Source organism: Meles meles, chromosome 9 (assembly GCF_922984935.1).
Source record: "Meles meles chromosome 9, mMelMel3.1 paternal haplotype, whole genome shotgun sequence".
In the NCBI taxonomy this organism is placed as follows: Eukaryota; Metazoa; Chordata; class Mammalia; order Carnivora; family Mustelidae; genus Meles; species Meles meles.
Window position 1 is genome coordinate 74,751,426 of NC_060074.1, and position 22,741 is coordinate 74,774,166.

The window sequence follows — 22,741 nt, forward strand, 5'->3', positions numbered from 1 at the left end:
GCTCAGGTCATGATCTCAGGGTCCTGGTATTGAGCCCCGCATTGGGCTCTCTGCTCAGCAGGGAGCCTGCTTCCCCCTCTCTCTCTGCCTGCCTCTCTGCCTACTTGTGAACTCTCTCTCTCTGTCAAATAAATAAATAAAATCTTTAAAAAAAAAAAAAAGATAGGGGACTCTTTCATGAAAACTTACACAGGGGGTCCCGGGCATAAACAGCTTTGGATGCATCACTGGGTTTCCCCGGTCCAGCCTTATTTATAGCGGTAACTCGGAATTCATATTCGGTGCCTTCTTGGAGACCTGTTGCTTTTATGGTTCTTTCTATAACAGGTTTTCTGTTGACTTTAGTCCAGTTAACTGCCTGGGTTTCTCGCTTTTCAACCAAATAGCCAGTGATGGGTGAGCCGCCATCATCTGCTGGTGGTTTCCAGCTCACCGTCATGTGATCTTTGGTTACGTTGCTAATAACAGGAGGATCACAGCGCCCAGGTGGGTCTGCAGAGATGGATTGAAAAGTTACTGTGTCAGTCTAAAAGGTAATCTTTAAAAAGTCAAACGAAAAACCGAAGGAAAATGTTCCTACCATATGGGTTTTTAGCGATTGCCGGTTCAGTGAAGATTGGATCGCCCACTCCGTATTTATTCTCAGCACAAATTCGGAACTGATATTCATGGCCCTCTATAAGCTTCTCCACGCTGCAGCTGGTGATGGGCACCGTAGCCGAGACTTGTGCCCAATTGGGCCTGCTTGTTTCACGTTTGTCAACAATATAGTTGGTGATTTCTGAGCCTCCGTCTTCAAGAGGAGGTTCCCAAGAAAGCATTGCACGATCTGCATACATTTTGTTGATTTTAACAGATGCTGGAGGCCCTGGTTTATCTGGAAGAGTACAAAAGACAAGTGAAGTCTTTCACTAACACATGTGAAATGGGGAATGAGTAGACTGGAGTTCTGGAGACCTGACTGCAGTCTTATATTGTCATTAACTTCCTGTATGACCTTAGAAAGTACGTAATTTTTCACAACCTTAATATCCTCATATGTAAGATATGTAACTGGAATATATCATTTCTAATGCTCTTTTCAGCTCTAAAATGCCACTGCCCTGTGATGAGAATAATTCTCTGATTACAAACGATTTATAGGGATATATATCTTTTCTCACATATGATTTTGTAAATTCTGTTACATCACATTAACCAAAGTAAAATATGAGAGTCTAAGTAAGTGCATTAGTTACCTAACACTTGAAGCTTAATTGTGGCTGATTTGGAACCACTCGAATTTTCAGCAGTAATGGTATAGTCGCCTGAGTCCTTCCGGTTCACGCTGAACAGCTCCAGGGTGCACAGGTTCCGCTTCATGGCCATCTTTATGCCTTCCCCTGGCTTCAGCACTGTGCCCTCCTTCTTCCAAGAGACGGTTGGCATTGGTTTACCAAAGACAGTAGCATCCAGGCAAACATTGGTTCCAGCTTTCACGGTAAGCAGACCTTTCATAGCCACACTTAGTTCTATCCTGGGAGGAACTGGAAAGTAATAAGATCAGGATTTAATGTAAGCAAAGCTATATCATAGCATTCTTGTTAATAAAAGTAGGAAATTCATATTTCAAGATGGGATTTTTATTTATTACAAAAGAATATAGGCTTAGGGGCTCCTGGGTGGCTTAGTCGGTTAAGCATCCAACTCTCGATTTCAGCTCAGATCTTGGGGCTGTGAGATCAAGCCCTGCATCAGGCTCTGTGCTCAGTGAGGAATCTGCTTGAGATTCTCTCTCTTTGCCCCCCGTTGTACTCTTTCTCTCTCTCTCTCTAAATAAATCTTAAAAAAGAAGATAGCTTTAATAAGAAGTTTGATAATGCTGAAAGCATAAAAAAAGTAAATATCTTCCATAATTCCAACATCCTTCAATTTTCACTATGACCATTTAGTGCATTTCCTTGTCATCTCTCTGCCTGTGTATGGTTGAAATACAAGGTCCTCACAGTTTTGTACTGTGTTTTTTTTTTTTTTTTTTTTTTTAGTTTACTGTGTTATTAAGATTCTCCATAATCATAATTTTTAGTTGTCTGTATACAAAGTACCTGTCATTTTCCTTGTTTTTCTTCCCTCCCATGACGTATATTTTATTTTTAATTAAGATAAAGAAAAATACATTTCTGTTGAGTATTATAGGCAAAGGTGGAATTTTACCATTTTCCGCCTGGATGGTCACTGGATCAGAAGGTTCGGAGGGCTGGCTAATGTTTACTGCAGTCTTGGCAATTGCTCTAAATTGATACTGAGCATTCTCTTCTAAGCCAGTGACTGTGTACTCTTCCTGGGGAATCTGGTGAGGTGAGGTATTGCACCGTACCCACTTATCACCAGGAAGTTTGCAAGCTTCTACAAAGTAGCCAATAATTTTGCTGCCTCCATCATGTTTTGGACGAGCCCAGATGAGGGATACAGTACTCTTGGTAACATCAATAACTTCAGGCTTTCCAGGAGGATCTGAAACCATAAGAGGTATTAGCATTTATCTTAACAGCAGAAGTTACAAACTTCCATATTTCAAAGTATCACCCAGAAATATTGAGAATATCTCTGAATAGAAGTAATAATCCTCAAAGACTTTGAGATTTAAATATGCTCCCATAATACTAACAAAAATTACTCACCAACTGGCATTCTTGCCGTTACGTATTCTGTTGGTTTGCTGGGTGGGCTGGATCCAGCTTTGTTTAGCGCATAGATTCTGAATGAATACTCAAGACCTTCTATGAGGCCAGCACAAGGATATTCAGTTGACCGGACAGGAGTATCGTTAGCTTTCACCCAGAGCAAACTGTTTCTTTCTTTGCGTTCAATCAGATAACCAGTGATAGGACTCCCTCCATCACTGTCTGGTCTGTCCCATGCCACAAATATGCAGTCTTTGTTGACTTTAGTGACCCGTGCATTCTTCGGTTCACTAGGAACACCTGGAGAGGAGGAGAAGGGAGATGTTAGTTTTTTTTCCTTAAGTAACAGACTGGAAAGAAAACAATCTTTTTCTTTCCTCTCTGAAAGAAACCTACCAAATGGGTACTTAGCCAGCATCTTTGGAGATGTGAGAGGCTCTGAAATGCCAAATCGATTTTCGGCACGGACCCGGAAGATATACTCCTGGCCTGGGATCAGTTTTCCAACTCTACAGGAGGTTTTTGTCACTGAGGCAAGAGCCGTCACCCAGTCGCCTCGGCTCACATCACATTTCTCCACTATGTAATTGGTGATGTTACTACCTCCATCCTCCAGAGGGATGTGCCACGACAGGGAGCAAGCATCAGCGTCTATCTCAGAAATGTCAAATGGGGGCTGAGGGGGCCCAGGAGCATCTGCAGAAACCAAGAGAAAGAAATATAAAAACAGGGATTTGACAGGAAGAAAATGTTTCTGATCGTCATATCTAGGTAGCCATTTGTCTAAAGCTTAACCTACCCATGACGGTCACTTTGATTTTCTGAGTGTCTGTCCCAGAGCTGTTCTCTGCAGTGAGGCTGTAGTACCCGCTGTCTTTCCTGGTAACATCCTTTATGATCAGGATGGAAGAGGTGTCTGCTTTATGCACCGCCAGGTGACTGGAAGTGACGACGTCATCTTCTCCTTTTTTCCATTTACAGACTGGATTAGGTTTTCCATACACATGGGCTTCAACTCGGAGTTTTTTCCCAGCTTTAATAGTAATTTGCTCTGGCATAAGGATCTTTGGAGGCACTAAAAGTAAAACGGAAATTCGTTAAGTTTGTGGGGAGGCTAGAGCTCCTCTGGTGGGAGCTCTACTAGTGTTTCTTGGACTGTGAATGGCTTCGAGGTCGTGATTGCAGTACAGCTACTAGTATTTTTGAAGAAGAATAAGATTGAACCAAAGAGAAAATATGAGAGTCCAGTCTATTGTGAGAAGAAAATTCTCATGGACTTATATCACATGATAAAAGGAGATGGCGACCACTTACACAGCTGTTCTTTGGCTTCATATACTCCTTCTGCTTCCCTTGGCAAACTGACTCCAACGGCGTTTCTGGCCGCTACTCTGAATTTATACTTCTTTCCTTCCTTTAGGCCAGTGATGACAAGGCTGAGATCTTTTACCACCGAGTACTCTGTCCAGCGGTCTGCAGGCTGCTCCTCCTCTCTGTAACTGATGATGTAGCCATCGATTTTAGCACCTCCGTCACGCAGGGGAGGTAACCAGGCTAACACAGCGCTGTTTTTGGTCATTTCAGTAACTTCTAGTTTCCTTGGGGGATCCGGCTCGCCTAGAAGAAAAGTGGGATTCAGAAAAACTGTCCAGGTACGCTAATCCAATCCCTTTTTACTCTACATAAATGTTTGAGTATGCTGCTTGCTTGGAAGGATCTGGAAACTGGAGCTCAGTGTGTTGAATGTGGGAAGTACAAGATGGGGCAGATTAAAACTCTTCAATGAGTGAGTTAGAGATTTATTTGTCCTGTATGGGTTTCTACAAATTAAAGCCCTTCAGTGTGGTAGATGCATGTGTTTCAGTATCTTGAGACTGGAGTGGAAAGGAGGGAAAAGGACGGTCCTTACTCAGAGGATCTGATGCAAGCACTGGTTTGGGGACATCTGCCGGCACGCCAGGGCCATATTCATTGACAGCAGTGACCCTGAAGAAGTACTCATTCCCAGGGACAAGGTTGGTAACTTGGAAGCTCGTTTTCTTGACTTCTGGGGTAACTGTTGACCACGTTTTTCTTTCTGCCTCACGCTTCTCCACAATGTAATGTGTCACTTGGCTCCCACCGTCATTCTCAGGAGGGGCCCAGGAAATGTGGCATGACGTTTTAGTGACATCCGAAACTTTTAAATCAGTTACAGGTCCGGGAGTATCTGTAAAGAACCACAAAATCAGATATATAGGTCTCTTCAGCCTTCTTCTTAACTAATGTGTTCTCGAAGAGTAAGGAGGAGCTTGTTAGTAACCCACCTAATACTCTGACATTCACAAACACGGCCTTTTCTCCTGCTGGGTTCACAAGTGTCAAGGAATATTTTCCCGAGTCATCACGGGTGGAATTGGGGATGACAAGAAAGGCCATTGTGTCCACCAGATCAACTTGTCCTTTTCTGACCACATTGTCAATACCCACTCTTCGCCAAGTGACTTTAGGAGCAGGTCGTCCTCTCACTATGGCAAATAGTCGGATAGGGCATCCTGCTCTCACTATGACCAGTTTTCTCATGCTGGCATCCAGATCAATCTCTGGAGGTTCTGCAAGTGATATGAAAACCATTAGTTGACTTTTCAGAATGTGGGGAAATCATACAAGAAGTGGAGAGTGAATGAATCCTAGGACAAAATAGGGTCTCACCGAGGATTTCTTTAGGTTTAATAGCATCCTTTAGTTCGGCAGGGCGCCCAATGCCAGCTTGGTTTTGGGCACACACCCTGAACTCATATTCCTGGTTTTCGTCCAAGCTGGTAACAGTGAACTCCATGCGAACAAGTTGTGCGGCAGCATTGCACCTTTTCCAGCCTTCATCAGGGGATGCATCTTCTCGTTTTGGTCTCATTTCCACAACATATCCGATTATTGGCGCACCTCCATCATACACTGGTTTTCCCCATCCAAGAGTTATGGAACTTTTGGTTGTGTCGACCACTTTGAGATTGGTTGGTGGACCAGGTGGTTCTGAAAATAGTAAATATATAAGAATGAATATACCCGTCATTAACTCTTACTGGTGATACTCCAATGTGTAGTTTATATTATAAAGTAGTCCATTTTCAGTTAATCAAAGATAGGACATTCAACTTCTCAATCACTGAGTCCTTATTTCCCTTTATAAATTTAGAATCTACTGTTGTTTGTACATTTTAGGTGATTTGGTAAAAGATCTACTTGAAGAATATTCGCTAAAGTTTTGAAGTCATGGATTTAACTTATTTGTTTAATACCTCTGTGCTCGGGATTAAGATTTGCTGCGATATTAGAAAAAAAGAACATCATACCTATGGGGTCTTTTGCCACCACTGGCCTTGAGGGCAAGCTTGGTTCTCCAATTCCAATTTCATTTTCTGCCTTGACACGGAACTGATATTCATGTCCTGGGAGGAGGTTCTGTACTTTGAGACGTCTCTCGGGGATTGCACTCTTGTTAACAGGGACCCATCGTACTGAATGTTTTTCCTTTTTCTCCAAAAAGTATCCTGTGATGGATTTTCCACCATCATATTCAGGTGGATTCCAAACCACAGTCATTTCTTCTTTGCTTACTTTGGTGACTTCTGGAGGATCTGGGCGACCAGGTCTATCATATTTGGTTTTTGCAATGACTGGTTTACTTTCTGTTGGAGGCCCTGTGCCTATTTTATTTTCTGCACGGACCCTGAAAATATATTCATTTCCTTCTATGAGACGTGTTACTGTAGCACCGGGTGTTAAGACATTAGCAGAATAGGTAGACCAAACCATTCGCTTACTCTCACATTTTTCTAGAATATAATTTTGGATTTCACAGCCACCATCATCCTCTGGTGGATCCCAGCGAATAGTACACCGATCACTGGACACATCAGTAATTTTCAGATTTCTTACAGGACCAGGCTTATCTAAAACATTGACAGTGGCATAGGCCACAAAACTGCCAGCCGTGTTAGTTGCTGTAATTACATATTTACCGCCATCACTTCGCTTTGCTTTAGAAAGAGAAAATTTGGATGAATCAGCACTGGTATCAATCTTGACCCTTGGTGATCTTGTTAAGTCTGTAGCATCTTTGTCCTTGGTCCATAAAACTTCTGGGAATGGTTTGCCTCTAACACCTGCCTCAAGTCTAATGGTGTCCCCTGCTTTGACAGTCAGCACGCCACTTAATTTCAGATCAAGTACTGGTTTCTGTAAGTCTTCCTTCACAACAACTTCCTCTGTCTTCACCCAGTCACTTTCTCCACCTTCATTCTTTGTTTGCACTCTGAACTCATAAATCTGGTTTTCGACACATCTGTCAACCATGTAATGGGTTTCTTTAATGCTTCCTTTATGCACTCTTTCCCATTCATCGGAGCCCTTCAGCCTCCTCTCAACATGATAGGACAGATTTGGGCTACCACCATCATAGTCCGGCCGCCGCCACTTGAGATAGACAAATGTCTTTCCTTTATCTGCAATGTGAAGGTTTTCAGGCTCACCTGGCCTATCAATAGGGTTAATAGCCAGAATTGGAGTTTTTGTTTCAATGGTTGGACCAACTCCTACTTTATTCTCTGCACAGACTCGGAAGTAGTATTCATTGTTGGCTAAGAGGTTGGCCTTAATTAATCGCTTAGTGGCATCTGAAGCAACAATTGACCAGCCTTTCTGGTTTGGTTTGCGATATTCTACTATGAAATTTGTTATTTCTGAGCCACCATTATCCAGTGGGTTCTCCCAAGAAATTGTACAGTTTTCTTTGGTTACATTGCTAACCCTTAAATTCTGGCAAGGCCCAGGTCTGTCAAGAACATTAACAATGGCAGAACCTTGGGCATGCCCACTGGTATTCTTGGCTGAGATAATATACTTGCCATGATCAGCTCTAACAGCATCTTTAATCTGTACCTCAACACGAGGTAGATCATGAATTATGTCAACCCGCTTTTCTCGGACCAATACTTTGCCTTCCTTGGACCAAGTTATGTCTGGATCAGGTCTGCCTCTGACTCGAGCAAGAATGCGGATAGTTTGGCCCACTCTAACGGTAATAACATCACGACAAGTAACATCAAGTTCTACTTCTGGAGGATGAAGGATGTCTTTCGCAATCACAGATTCTGCTAGTTCTCTTGGCTCTCCCTCTCCCACAATATTAGCTGCCTTTATACGGAATCTGTACTCATTTCCTTCAACTAGTCCAGGTACCCTAAAGGCACACTGCCTAATGAGTTCATCTTTATTAATCCTATTCCACTGTGTTGTACCAGGTTTCTGACATTCCACTACATAGCCTAGAATGGGGCTGCCACCATCACTGAGAGGCTTTGTCCATACCAAGTCAGCTGTTTCTTTGGTCTTGTCTTTCAGTTTAGGATTAATTGGTGGTCCAGGTGGTTTGATGGGCCGGCAAGCTTTTATTGGGTCGGAACTTGGTGATGGATTGCTTAGTCCTGCAAGATTTTCAGCAAAAACCCTAAACTCGTATGTATTTCCCTCATACAGTCCAGTCACTCTAAACTTCAGGTCAGGTATGGGTGTTTTGTTGACTCTCACCCATTTGCCAGTTATTTCTCGACGTTCCACATAGTAGCCAATTATTGGACTGCCGCCATCAGATTTTGGCAGTGTCCAAGACACTGTTGCAGCATTTTCAGTAATGTCAGTAACCACTGGTTTACCAGGAGGAGATGGAGGACTAAACTTATGTTTAGCAACAGTAGGAATGGAGTCAAGGGGAGGACCAACACCCATCTTATTCTCTGCTCTGACTCGGAAAATATATTCACAGCCTTTTTGCAGATGTGGGATCTTCAGCTTTGTCTTACTGCTTCCTGATGAGACAACACCCCATGTGCCTTTCTTTGTATCTTGTTTCTCAACAATATAATTTATCACAGGGCTTCCTCCATCATCCTTTGGTGGCAGCCACGAGATAGTCATATATTCTGGGGTAACATCCAGAATATTAATAGGACCTGTTGGTGGACCAGGAACATCAAGAACAGTAAGATGTACAGCTACTGTTTTGGTGCCAGCTGCATTAGAAACTGTGATTTGATATTCCCCAGTGTCTCTCCTTAAGCAGTTCTTAATAGTAAGTACTGATGAGAAGCTGTCAGTTTGAACTGTGTAGTGTTCATCTGTTTTGATCTCACTCCCATCTGTTGTCCACTTGGCAGTGGGAATGGGTACACCTCTTATGATGGCAGGGAACCTGACTGTAGTTCCAGCTTTTACCACAAGGCCTTCAATTAATTTCACATCTAGTTCCACGGATGGAGGCACTGGAAAGTGAACATGAGAAAATTAGATTTGATTTTCACAACATGAATTTAAAAAAAAATAATAATGCCAGTCCAAAAATTACCTAGTTTTTCTTGACATTCTATTGGGATAGTTGTGTCAGGGAGACCAAGACCCACAATATTTTCAGCTTTTACGCGGAATCTATATGTCTTTCCTTGCTGAAGTCCAGTAACAACACACTCTAAGTTTGTCACAGTCTTGAACTTAATCCAGTCTTCAGTGCCCTCTTCTTGATATTCCACCAAATAGCCAGTGATTGGAGAGCCACCGTCACGATCAGGCTTATTCCAAACAAGTGAGACTTCAGTCTTGTCGACATCTACATGGTGTAAGTTTTTCGGTGGGCCTGGGGGATCTTTTCAAAAGAAGAAGTTATGATGAGTAAATAATATTCTCAGAGACAGTCAGAGAAAACCTCTATATCTAGAGAAAGCAACTTACGGAGAGGATCCAGAGCCTTGATGGGTTTAGGTGTTTCAACAAAAGGACCACGTCCGTACTGGTTCTCGGCAGCTACCCGGAAGAGATACTGATTGCCTTCAGTAAGGTGTTTAGCCATGTGACTCTTTTTCTTGGATGTAGCTGAAAGAGGTGACCACTGGGCAGTGGCAACATCTCTCCTCTCAACCACGTAATTTGTAATAACAGAACCACCATCATCCAGTGGTTCCTTCCAAGTAAGGTAACAAGAGTCTTTCCTAATTTCACTGACTTCCAGATCTCTAGGTGGCCCCGGCTTATCTGAAAGTATTAAATAATGAAGTTATAATAGGTGATTTAGCCCAATAACAGCTCAAAATGTATCAAAATTTATTTTTAATATGTTATTACATTAAATACATTAAGTATGAAAATTCGCACCTAATACGAGAACTTTTACTGAGACAGTTTTTGAACCAGCTGGATTCTCCACTGTTAAAGAATAAATTCCGCCATCTTCATGGGCAGCATTAGGAATTTCAAGCTTGCTACCAACTGGAGTAACATCGATTCTTGCTTTAGTTGGAGCTTCTCTGTCTCCTTTCTTCCAAGTTACTTTTGGGAATGGCACACCTTTGATGACAGCACTAAGTCTTAGAGTATCACCAACCTTTATGTGTTGTTCTCTTGCCATGTTGGCATCAAGAATCAACTCTGGAGGTTCTGGAATAAAGCAAATAGTACTTTCAGATTTGACTTGTTTATGCATTTTACAATGAAGCATATACAAAGTGACACCTATCTTCTTTGCTATTATAGCTGAGATGATTTTACTCACCAAGTCTGTCTTTTACTAGCACTGGCTCGGGAACATAAGCTGGATCTGATTCACCAGCTTCGTTGACTGCCAATACCCTGAACTTATAGGTCTGACCATCCCGAAGACCAGTGACTTTATACTTAGTTTCAGGACATGACTCAGGAGTGTAATTAGCTCTCTTCCACTCTTCATCTCCAACTTTCTGGTACTCAACAATATAACCCAGAATCTTGCTCCCACCATCATGACGTGGTGGCTGCCAGGTTAGATCAACTGAATTACATGTTGTATCAATTGCTTCAGGATTAATCGGTGGACTTGGTTTAGCTATGTAATAAAAGAAAAAAAAAACCAAAAAGGAGTTAGAACACAGCCGCAAACAAAGTTGGATAACGTGAAGATGGAATGAATGCTTTAATATTGTACCAATTGGATCCTTAGCAAAGACTGGTTTGGATGGTGGACTTGGATCGCCAATACCAATTTCATTTTCTGCAGCAACCCGGAATTCATACTGACACCCTTCTAGAAGATCAGGAACCCTGAATTTAGTGTATGGATGGATGGGCTCTTTGGTAACTCTAGCCCATCGTTTCGACATAGTTTCCCTCTTTTCCAGGATGTAGTTTGTGATGGGCTTTCCTCCATCATTTGGCTTGTTCCAAGTTACTAATGCAGAGTCTTTGGTAACCTCTGTGACAATGGGCTGCTCTGGTGCATCAGGAACCCCTATGACAAACATTAGCAGAGCATGTTAGAAATGTCATTTTCCCTACTAACAATATTCAACACGGAATCACTAAAAGGAAATGTAATGCATACTGAAACGATCTTTGGCTTTCATTGAATCAGACACCAGAGGATCACTTATTCCATATAGGTTTTCAGCATATATCCGGAAAATATAATCTTTTCCTTCAAGGAGTTTAGAAACTTTGCATGTTGTTTTAGCACTTGCAGATGTCACAGGCATCCAAATGTCTTTGCCAACCTCCTTCTTCTCAATAATGTAATTGGTAATTTCACTGCCTCCGTCATCTAAAGGTGGCTTCCAAGAGATAACCATGTAATCTTTGGTCACCTCATCGAAAATAACTGGTCCTACTGGTGGTCCAGGACGGTCTGCAGAAAAAAATAAAGCCCAAAATGTAATTGCCCATTCTGCTTTGGAAAGAACAGAATATCTATTCTTCTTGCTAAAGGATACTTACCAACAACATTGACTTGACAGAACCCTTTCCTAGAGCCTGTACTGTTCTCCACAACCACACAGTATTTGCCGGAATCTGAACGTTTGGCCTTGATCTTCTCTAGAGCAAGTGTTGTTGGAGTGGTCTTTATCTGAGTGCGATCATCCTCCAGCACATCAGCTTCATCTTTGAACCAAGTAATTTTAGGCTTTGGTTTGCCCGAGTAACGGCCAGTGAGAGCAAAAGCTTCACCAACCCGAACTGTGAGTTTATCTCTGAAGTCGAGGTCAAGGGTTGGAGGAGCTGAAATTGTAATTATACAGGTAAGTCAGTTTTACTGATGTCTTAGGGCAAATCTGTAAGTGTACAAGTTTTCAGAGGATGAATTGCATTCGATACATACCCAGGTCATCCTTGCAAGTGATGGGCTTGGTACAAAATGAGGGTTTGCCTTGTCCCACGATATTCACAGCACTCACACGGTACTCATAGGTATCACCTTCTTTTAAGCCTTTCACAGTGTATTTTCTGCTAAGCAAGTTGTCATTTGTAACCTTGTGGAATTTCTCAGTTCCAATGAGGCGGCTTTCTAGGACATAGTTGATAATTTCTGATCCACCATCATACTTAGGAGGATTCCAAGTCAAGGAAACAGAATCTTTAGTAACTTCTTTGACTTCCAGGTCTTCAGGACGCTCTGGTACAGCTGCAAGTAAAATACAGAATTACAATGAAGAAGAGGTCATGTTAAAATGTAGTAAATCATATTTACTACTATGTAGTAAATCATAGTAAATAGTAAATGATACTCTTGGAGGACTGCGCTTAAACGTTAAATTATTTGCTTTGATAAGTAACAGAAAGCTCTCACCATAGCACTACTGGAGTTAAAAAAGACACCACCCAGTCTAATTTTATCTGATAGATGAGGAAATAGAGGTTCATTGAGGCCAAATCATTTAAGAAAGTTCTTTAGAGTTGGGATATTATTTCATATTCACGACATTAAGTGGAAAATTAAAAAAAAATAGTGTAGTATCCATGGAGGAATTGGAAGACTCCTATATTCCCATAATGTCTCTCACGATCGCATTCAAACACTGACAACATGAGGCTTTGAGCATTTGTCTACTGAATGCTTTCAAGGGAATGAAATGTTTAGTGTTGGTACACATATTCTCACCATCCTCTTTTCCTCAATGAATGAAGAAGTGATTAAGGATGAAATTGTTTTAAATTGCGCTTACTTATTGGATCTCGGATGACAAGAGCGGTTGGTGTCTCAGTAAATGGACCTATGCCAACACTGTTTTCAGCTGCAATTCGGAAAAAGTAGGATTTTCCTTCAATGAGACCCTGGACAGTAGCATTCTGTCGGGTAACTGTGTATGTCACTGGGGTCCATGCTCTGCGGTCAGATTCACGCTTCTCAATGACATAATTGGTGATTGGAGAGCCTCCATCATCTTCTGGAGAAAACCATGTCAGTTTGCAGGAGTCATTGGTTAGGTTGTGAGCCTGGAAGGGTGTTCCAACAGGACCTGGCACATCTGAGAAAAAGAGGAGACAATTTCTAGTTGTTTGTTTTCAGTGAACAACCGGCTCAACATTTGTTACCCTCTGTGTTTAAAAAGACAAAACTGTTATGAATAAGATTTCATGGCTGTTGATTTTTTTCTTCCCCATAGTATCTATATTCATATTTTTAAATGAAGTATGTTTATAATTACTGTTTGCCTCTGTTTTAGTAGAAGCTGAAGGAACAGTAATGTATGTGTATATATATAAAACATACAGGTATTTATATATGTATGTTTGTATTTTTTTTTTTTTTTTGTAATTTGTAAGTCAGATAGGGAGCTGCTAGAAGGAGAATGCACAGGAGACAGGAGAAGGGGTGAGGGGTGGCATGGCTTCTTTCTGTTGTCTAGTTTACTTTCCAGAAGGGAAAGGGAGAGAGAGATTTTTCTAGGTGACTAGTAAATCCATAAGGAGCACGGGAGTTCCCAAATCTCAGAAGGCCCTTTGAGAGGGCTGGAATTCAACCTTGAAAGTGTACTGGTTCTCAAGTTAAAATAGTGGGTGTTGAAGAGCTTGAAATAACCTAAAAGCTCGTAGGACTGTTGGGTCAATGAGATTTTTTCCCTCATGCCTTTTCATTAATGAAAACATAATATGTTTACATATCATTAATTATGTTCAGTAGAGAACCAGTTATTTTCACATAAAAACTCATTGTTTGGAGTATGGTTGTGCCTAGAAACATGATGAGAGTGAAATCTGAGTGGGAGGGGTTTACTCTCTGACCAAATAACCAGCATAAAGCAGCCAGCAAGAGGCATGAAAAACTGTAGAGTTCACCTCTACTCAGTGACTAGAAATGTAATATTGATAATCAAATATCATGCATTTTTTTTATTATGTTCAGTTAGCCAGCATATAGTACATAGTTTTTGATGTAGTGTTCAATGGTTCATTTTAGTTGTGTATAACACCTAATGCTCATCACACGTGTCCTCCTTAATACCCATCACCCGCTTTTCAATTAGAATATTGAAACCCTTCACAGAGATTTTTGCTTTATCATGATAATTAGCAAAGGATACACTCTCATGATGTGAAATCGATCAACCTTAGTAAATTATTAGATATTCATGTACACGTGCAGGAAAGTTGCTTTTATGGAAACTACATAAAACATAGTGCTTATGGTGGCATGTCATATAAAAAGGCAATATACAAAATTTTATTTAAAAAACTTTGTTTTTATATAACATAAAAACATAACTTTTTAATGTTATATAAAAAGACAACATACAAAACTGTATTTTTAGAAGTACAACAATATAAAAGAGGTATAAGACAAAAAAAAAAAAGAGGAAAGATTTTTAAATGCTAGCAGTGGTCAGTGGAATTGTGGGTGATTTTTCTGATTTTCCAAAACATTTGTAACAGTTTTACTGTAACATAGCTTGGCTGTAGATGAAGTAAAAATGTCATTTTTAAAAGCTGCACGGATAAATTAAAGGTATTTACCTAATACATCAACAATAATGGTCTTCTTTCTCTCTCCCCCTGCATTTTTGGCGAGAAGAGAATAGACACCTTGGTGGCTCCTCTGGCAATTCTTGATGACCATGGAGGAGCTAATAGCTGTGGTCTCGATGGTAGCCTCTTGAGGTAATGCTCTTTCATTCATGTTCCAGGTGACAGTTGGAGGAGGTTTTCCAGACACATACGCTATGATCCGGATCACCCCTCCAGCGTGAACCACAATCCTGTCTCTGACACTGGCATCTAGCTGCAGGTCAGGTGACACTGGAACACAGTTGAAAATTACAAATGTGGTTTTCATTCCCAATCCAAAAGACAAATATGGAGAAAATAATAGCAGTGTGAATAATTACCAATTCTGTCCTTCATTTCAATGACATCTGTGACTTCTCCAGGTTCTCCAATGCCTGCAATGTTGACTGCTCTAACTCTGAATTTGTAGAAAGCTCCCTCTTTTAAGCCTGTCACAACAAGCTTTGTTCCTCTCACTTCTTTATCTTTAGCCTAGGGAAGGATTACACGCATTCAGTTCTTTGTAGCTTGTTTTCATGGCTTTCTGAAGTCTACCAATAGCATATTTAACTACTCTGGGAAAACTGTTGCCAGTTTAGGTTTTGGGGATCAGACATTGCAGGTAAACACGGCATGAAATGTCTTGCCAGGAATTGTATTTTAATAACAACAATATTAACTTTTGATTAAATTTTTGACACAACAGGTGTTTGGATTATCATTTGTAATTGTTTTCTGATTTCTTAATAAAAAGGTATTTTTATTTCTACAAATAGAAATTAATGTGATTCAGAATAACAGCTACACTTTTCGCTTATTCATAATACATTTTCATAATGCCAAATGTTAGCTACCTGTTCCCATTCCTCTTTTCCTTCTTCTTTATATTCAACGATGTATCCAGTTACTTTGGATCCCCCATCTTTTAGTGGGGGAGACCACTCCAAATCCACAGATGATTTAGTCCAGTCTGTGACTTTGGGAATTGGAGGACCAGGAGGGGCTGGAAAAAACCAGTATACATAAGTATTCTTGACTTTTCCATGGCACTTTGGGGTGGGGTTAAAAAAAAAAAAAAAAGGAATGGTTTCAAGGCTTACCAATTGGATCTCTAGCAGTCACTGGGTCTGATGGCAGACTTGCAGGACCCACACCAGCAGCATTGATTGCATACACACGGAACTGATAGTCAGAACCTTCAATAAGACCAGTCACTTTATAAGAAACACCCAGAGTCATGGCCTTGATAGGATCTCGGTTAACTCTCTTCCACCTCTTTGAAGTGGTGTCTTTCATTTCCAGCCAGTACCCTGTCACAGGAGAGCCTCCATCGTATTCTGGTTCTTCCCAGTTGACAGTCATGGAGTCGCGAGTCACGCTGCTAACTGTTGGTTTATCTGGTGCTCCAGGGACAGCTGTGGAAAAGAAATCACATTGATTTCTAAGAAATTATAAAAACCAAAACAACAGTAAGAGTGACTTTATATGTAAAGCATGTCCTACTTACAGAAGAGGTTTCTTGCTGTTTCAGGTTCACTGTCAAGAGGCTCCCCAACGCCAAATTTGTTCTGGGCCATGATTCGGAATACATATTCATGGCCTTCTAGCAATTTGGGAATTGTGTACGTGCACTCTTTAGGTTCACTGGAGACACGGACCCATGTCTTCCTGTTAGCCTCCCTCTTCTCAATTACATAGTTTGTAATCTTAGACCCTCCATCATCCAAAGGTGGAAGCCAAGATAATGTCATTTGATCTGCTGAAATAGATTCAAACTTTATTGGTCCCACTGGAGGGCCAGGACGACCTAAAATGGTTTTAAAAAGGAGAAAAAATATCTTAGAAAAATGGTTTAAAAGCCAAATAATATACTTAGGAACAGAAAAACATGTAGTTTTAATAAAGCCGTTCTATCTTTACCCAGGACATTCAGTCTCATCTCCTTTGATGCTGTTCCCAGATTATTCACAGCTGTGATGGTATATAAGCCAGTGTCACTCCTGCGAGACTGTGGAATAACTAAGGTGCAAGTATCATCCACTACCAGTTTGTTGATGTGCGTGTCATAGATAACAGGTTCTTTGCTGTCAGGCTTCCTCGGAGGAGCTTTAAACCAGGTCAGTGTCGGGAATGGCACACCTTTAATTTTGGCCACAATGTTAACATCTGTTCCTTCTTCAACCTCCATGAATTCTTTTAGCTCAATTGATGGTGGGCCTAGATTGTTTAAAACAACAACAACAACAATGTGGTCACTAGGAACAGAAAGTAGAATTTGAGTGCCTATAAAGCTATTTGTATCTACTATAGGCAGGCTTCGTAGCCCAGCCCAACATGAAGAACAGATCTGACTTCAATTTATACCAGTTTGGAGAGCAGGCATATGTAGTCATCATCCTTTATTGGACCTACATGTGGCTACGTAATCAACTCTTGCCTTTCCCTTATCGGGCATTATTATGCATGTAGATACTGAAAGAGGGCAGAGAGAAGTAAAGATTGTGGTAGCCTAGGTTTAGAGTTCTTTCATGATATTCCCTTTAATATAGATGCATATTTTCTTAAATATGCAGAATTATGAGAGGACTTACAGTTTTTATTCTGAGAGAACGCCCTAAGAAATACAACTACTAGTGGAGGCAAAGCAACTTCCCATTTTCCATGAATCGAGGAGAACATGCAAAGAGGCTAGTGACTACAACCCTAATTTTAGAAGAAAGAACTGAACAAACACAAAGCAGTAGGGATCATAACAATAATAGAGGAAGAATTATTACCATATTTGTCTATATTTATCTATTAAAATGGATGTATCTTTTTCTTAAATAGAGAAAAAGAAACTTGATTGGGAAGATAAATGGGGTTCAGAAGTTGCTGAGCAAATAACTGCTTACTTTCTTCCCCTTTTGAGGATCATGCAGAAAATTAGAGTATGGAAATTCCAAATGTCATCCCCTTCAAATAAGGGAAAAGTTTAATATGTAAGGAAATAGGATAATTCTGTAGAAGCTGAGCGAAAGAGTGATTACTATGCCTGTGTTCACACTCCACTCACACTAGCCTCCTGATGTACAGGTATTTTTCTTTTTACTCTGGACTGATATTAAATTTCTAGGAAGGGGTTCTTAGAGAGGACATTCTCAGTTAATATGCGGGGACTTACATGTCTGGTCTTTGACAGTCACTGGGCCCACAGTGGCTGAAGGTTTACTGACTCCTGCAGCGTTCACAGCCTTGACTCTGAATTCATATTCGCCACCCTCGACGAGGTCTTCAACAGTAAACTCTAGTTCTTCCACATCACGCTTGTTGCACTGTTTCCAAGCTTCTTTCTTTTTCCCAGTAGGGTCCCATGCAAGGCACTCAACAATATAGTGGGTGACAGGGGAGCCCCCATCATTCTTTGGGGGTTTCCATGATAGGTGTACTGTGTTCTTTGTTATGAGGCCAATCTTGAGTTTAATGGGAGGATCAGGAGGATCTTTAAAAATAGGTAAAGGAAGTATTAAGCATTGTTTATACTGATATATTTCAAATTTGAGGAACTATTTTAATCTCATATTAGGGAAAAAAAAACAACTTACATATTGGATCTCTGGCTGTGGTCCTCTGAATGGTTTCTGCAGGTGCACCAATACCAAAACGGTTTTCTGCACGCACGCGGAAGAAATACTGCTGTTCAGAGATGAGATCAGGAACCACAAATGTGGTGCTTCCACAGTTTGGATTGACTTTAGTCCAGGCTTTTCCATCAATAGTCTTCTTCTCTATAACATAGCCCTTGATCCTGTCTCCTCCATCGTCATCTGGCATCTTCCACGAGAGTCTGCAACTGCCCCTTGTGATGTCACTGACTTTCAGATCCTTGGGTGGTCCCGGTACATCTGTTGGAAGCAAATCACCACATAAACAATGTCACTTTGTTTAAAATAATTTGTTCTTATTCTATGGTCACTTTTAAAGTCCTTCTCACCCATGACTTTGACTCTGCAATGTGCTGTCTTCTGTCCTGCCTTATTCTTGGCTGTGATGCTGTATTTGCCTGTGTGAGATCGTTTGCATTCTGGAATAATAATTACTGAGGAGTTTTCAGCAGTCTCCACCTATACAGAGAGAACAGTAGTTACACATCGGATGAAATAAGAGCGGTACTGCAGTCAACTGTGTTCTGAACTACTTCAATTTTTCTTTTTACCTGTGCATCCTCAGGTATATCATGAACTCCATCCTGTTAGAGAAGAAGATAGTTGTAGTGTTAATAATCCTTAGAGTGATTCAGTGCGAGACACAGAAAATTATATTTTTCTTACCTTCACTGCCTTCTTCGCCTTTCCGTCAAATTCCCACGATGATTTTGGAGTCGGGCGTCCCTTGATGACAGCAGGAATTCTAATCTGGGAGCCAGCTTGACAAACCAGACAGTCTTGTGCTCCAATGTCAATAAAAACTTCTGGTGCCTCTGTAATACCATGAATCATATAACAGGACTTAGCATACCTTTTTCAAAGAAGTAAGTGACCTATCTTTGAGATATTAACTTTCACAATCAGATCAAATGAACATAGAAATGCAATAAAGGACGAGTACCTTGAATATCCGTGGCAGGGATCTCTCCAGTTGTATCACTTGGTTCAGACTCACCAGCATCATTGACAGCTTTCACTCTGAATCGGTACTTGCGGAGTTCTTTCAGATTTGGCACCACACATTCACAGGTGGTTAGCAGTTTGTCTGGCTCATTTACTTTTTTCCAGTCCGTGCTGCCTTCTTCTTGCATTTCTACAATGTATCCTTTGATCGGACTGCCGCCATCTTTGGCTGGAGGTTTCCATGCCAGTGAGATGTTGGACTTGGTTTTATCTTTGACCTCTGGGCAAGAAGGTGGCCCAGGTGGATCTAAGAAGAAGAAGAGTGTATCAAATTCTGAAGCCAATGGAATGCTAGATTTAATCTACTAAAGTAGGAATCCCGAAAGAATAAATTACCTTCCAGAGCAGAGAATATAAGAAATAGTCTCTTTTCATTTTGCATTAATGTGAAAACAAAATAAGCAAACAACGATACATGATCTCTAGATAGATACATGTTGTATTTATACACAATTAGTGACAAGTTATTTTAAGATCCCTTTGAAGAGACTCTGTCATATTCTCTACTAAAAACTTAGTTTAATTTAAAGTAAAAAAAAATGATTTCATCATTAGCTGATAAACTTTGGAACACAAACTAATTGTATGCTCTTTAGGGATGAGATCGATGCATAACAATCCTTTACATATCTGACAGTGCTTTACCATTACAGAAGGTCTTTTGAACCCTCGCTCTTCCTCTCTAGTGCCTAGCACACTACCTTGAACAAAGCACATGTTCAGTACAGGCTTGCTAAATGAATGAATGACTACTTCATTTTATATATATAAGCTCCATATAGAACTTAGAGTATTTTAAATCTTTTTAACAAGTAGCTGAATTTTTTTCCTACAGAGAATCTAATCAGATATATAGCAAATACAGTGAATCATTAAGACCATGATATTTTAATCTTTGAATGATCTGCTAAACAGATCTTTTGGAAGGATTTTTTTTTTTTTCTTACAACCTCATGGACTGTGCTTGAGAATCTTGCATAAAGGTACAATATATATTATTGAAGATTATATTAAAGATACAATATATATGTTTAAAACGTGAACATTTTGCTTTTTGTTCAACTCTACCTAGAGGGTCTCTTTAGGGAGGGAGATAATTTTCATAGTATCAAATGAGATAAGGAGTATGGGAGCAGAGAGGAGCTTATAGTGCAGGATCTTTATCACTGTGATTCCTCATAAATAGTAGGCTTAAACCAACAATTAAAAACTATATGATTTTACGTATGTGTATACATGTGTGTATACATGCATAGAGCTGTGTGTATAGTGTGTATATCTGTCTATACATATACACAAATTTATGTACTTCTGATACTCTACGTAAGTATGGGGTTTTTACTTTAATAAATAATTGGGTATAGAAAAATTCAAGAAATTTAAGGGCAGAACTATTCATTTAGTGGCTCTGCTCTTTGTAAACTCCAGAAATAGAAGCATACTTACATATGGGATCTCCTGCAACAGCTGGATCTGAGGGTTCACTGGGAGGACCCACTCCTGCAGCATTTATTGCCATTGCTCTGAACTGGTATTTAACACCCTCAATCAAGCGGGGAACGTTGAATTCTATGCCTTTCAATCCCACTTTGGTTATTGGTGCTCGGCTAACACGTGACCAATAGGCACCTCCCTCTTCTCTCTTCTCCAGCCAGTAGCCAGTAATGGGAGAGCCGCCATTGTCCAGAGGAGGAGTCCAGCTCACGAGCATTGACCCTTTGGTGCGCTCGAGGACTTTCGGTTTTCCTGGAGGTCCAGGAAGGCGGAAGGGATCTTGAATGACAACTTTATCTGATTTGCAGTCATCACTGATTCCATATTTATTCACTGCCCTAACTCGGAACTCATACTGACCATTGGGGATAAGTTTCCAGACCTAGAAATCAGATGAATAGTGATTTCTTAAAAACAATGGACTTGATTTCACTTATTTTAAAATTCAGGTTCTTTTCATATGTAAAACTACAAAAAAAGAAATCTATTAAAATCAAGTAAATACATAGTTTAAGGGGCGCCTGGGTGGCTCAGTGGTTAAAGCCTCTGCCTTTGGCTTGGGTCATGGTCCCAGGATCCTGGGATCGAGCCCCGCATCGGGCTCTCTGCTCGGCAGAGAGCCTGCCTCCTCCTCTCTCTCTCTGCCTGCCTCTCTGCCTACTTGTGATCTGTCTGTCAAATAAACAAAAAAATATATTAAAAAAAAATACATAGTTTAAAAATATATAGACACAAATGTGGAGAAAGCATGTGCAGCTAATAAGTTATTAAATACTACATCAAAAACTAATGATGTACTATATGTTGGCTAATTGAATTTAAGTTAAAAAATACAAATACGTATATTTATTGTACCTAATAGTGGATCTCTCAAGAGAGAATTGGTTTACCAAATAGTATTTTTTTAAAAGATTTTATTTATATATTTAACAGAGAGAGAGATCACAAGTAGGCAGAGAGGCAGGCAGAGGGAGAGGGGGAAGCAGGCTCCCTGCTGAGCAGAGAGCCCGATGCAGGGCTCGATCCCAGGACCCTGAGATCATGACCTGAGGCGAAGGCAGAGGCTTATCCCATGGAGCCACCCAGGAACCCTACCAAATAGTACCTTTTTTTTTTTTTAAAGATTTTATTTATTTATTTGGGAGAGAGAGAGAGAAAATGAGAGAGAGAGAGAGCATGAGAGGAGAGAGGTCAGCGGGAGAAGCAGACTCCATCCCAGGACTCCAGGATCACGACCTGAGCCAAAGGCAGTCACTTAACCAACTGAGCCACCTAGGTGCCCCCAAATAGAACTTTTAAGTGGCCTTATGTGCATGGTACTAAAAACTGTGATGAATCTTTTTATGTGCAGTTTTGAGTTTAATCATTAAATTCCAAAATTATGCCAGAATGGTGTTAATTCAGTGTCATGTCCTTTTATTGTATATAAAAAAACATTTAGAAGAGTTTACCCCGTATTTCCTCTCTACAGCAGTGTTGGTGACTTCTTCCCATTCACTCTTCTTCCTGCTTGCATCACGTTTGTCTATGATATAATGGGTGATTTCACTGCCACCATTGTCTAGAGGGGCATCCCATGTCAAGTAGCAGGATTCGGCTTTAATGTCAGTAACAGCAAGATTTCTTGGTGGTGATGGACGATCTGGAAAGGAACCAAGAGAGGAGAATGAGAAGACAATTCTTAAACAGACACTGGACTTCATTTTGAGCTAAGAAACAGGTCGCTTACCATATACTTCCACATGAACATTTCGGAACACTGAGCCCAGACGATTGGAAGCAGTAATAGTGTAAGTGCCTTTGTCTTCCCGGACTGCTTTGGGAATGATAACCTCAGTCTTTGCCTCACTTCGGGATACTTCTTCCTTGGTTATCTTAAGTGCATCAGTGGGTTTTTCGATCACGGTTTCATTCTTGGACCACTCAATCTTAGGCATCGGAAGGCCTGTCACATCTGCGGGGATGTTAACAGGCTCTCCTGCCTTAACTTTGATAGTGTCTCCTCGAACAGACAGGCGCAACTTAATGGTTGGAGGCACTGCGAAGAGAAGGGAAAGAAAAGAAAAGTCATAAAGATGTTTGCTCACTCTATGAGATAAAGGCATCACCAGAAAGTGC

The 22,741-nt window shown here is 40.6% G+C and overlaps 1 protein-coding gene across 1 annotated transcript in view; it reads right to left on the reverse strand.

The window, feature by feature from the left end:
* TTN (titin) overlaps positions 1 to 22,741 on the reverse strand; it is a 274,251-nt gene that overhangs the window by 54,900 nt on the left and 196,610 nt on the right. Inside the window, 36 exon segments of the mRNA XM_046018787.1 lie at positions 190 to 492; positions 581 to 877; positions 1,239 to 1,526; positions 2,194 to 2,493; positions 2,661 to 2,963; positions 3,060 to 3,359; positions 3,463 to 3,738; positions 3,978 to 4,280; positions 4,573 to 4,872; positions 4,970 to 5,254; positions 5,355 to 5,675; positions 5,996 to 8,962; positions 9,046 to 9,339; positions 9,426 to 9,725; positions 9,846 to 10,127; positions 10,243 to 10,551; positions 10,651 to 10,953; positions 11,047 to 11,346; positions 11,436 to 11,717; positions 11,818 to 12,120; positions 12,662 to 12,964; positions 14,451 to 14,732; positions 14,822 to 14,972; positions 15,335 to 15,483; positions 15,581 to 15,895; positions 15,988 to 16,287; positions 16,401 to 16,697; positions 17,644 to 17,961; positions 18,065 to 18,364; positions 18,454 to 18,583; positions 18,676 to 18,708; positions 18,791 to 18,939; positions 19,068 to 19,376; positions 20,576 to 21,005; positions 22,075 to 22,265; positions 22,353 to 22,661. Of these exon segments, the coding sequence (XP_045874743.1) occupies positions 190 to 492; positions 581 to 877; positions 1,239 to 1,526; positions 2,194 to 2,493; positions 2,661 to 2,963; positions 3,060 to 3,359; positions 3,463 to 3,738; positions 3,978 to 4,280; positions 4,573 to 4,872; positions 4,970 to 5,254; positions 5,355 to 5,675; positions 5,996 to 8,962; positions 9,046 to 9,339; positions 9,426 to 9,725; positions 9,846 to 10,127; positions 10,243 to 10,551; positions 10,651 to 10,953; positions 11,047 to 11,346; positions 11,436 to 11,717; positions 11,818 to 12,120; positions 12,662 to 12,964; positions 14,451 to 14,732; positions 14,822 to 14,972; positions 15,335 to 15,483; positions 15,581 to 15,895; positions 15,988 to 16,287; positions 16,401 to 16,697; positions 17,644 to 17,961; positions 18,065 to 18,364; positions 18,454 to 18,583; positions 18,676 to 18,708; positions 18,791 to 18,939; positions 19,068 to 19,376; positions 20,576 to 21,005; positions 22,075 to 22,265; positions 22,353 to 22,661 (12,582 nt within the window).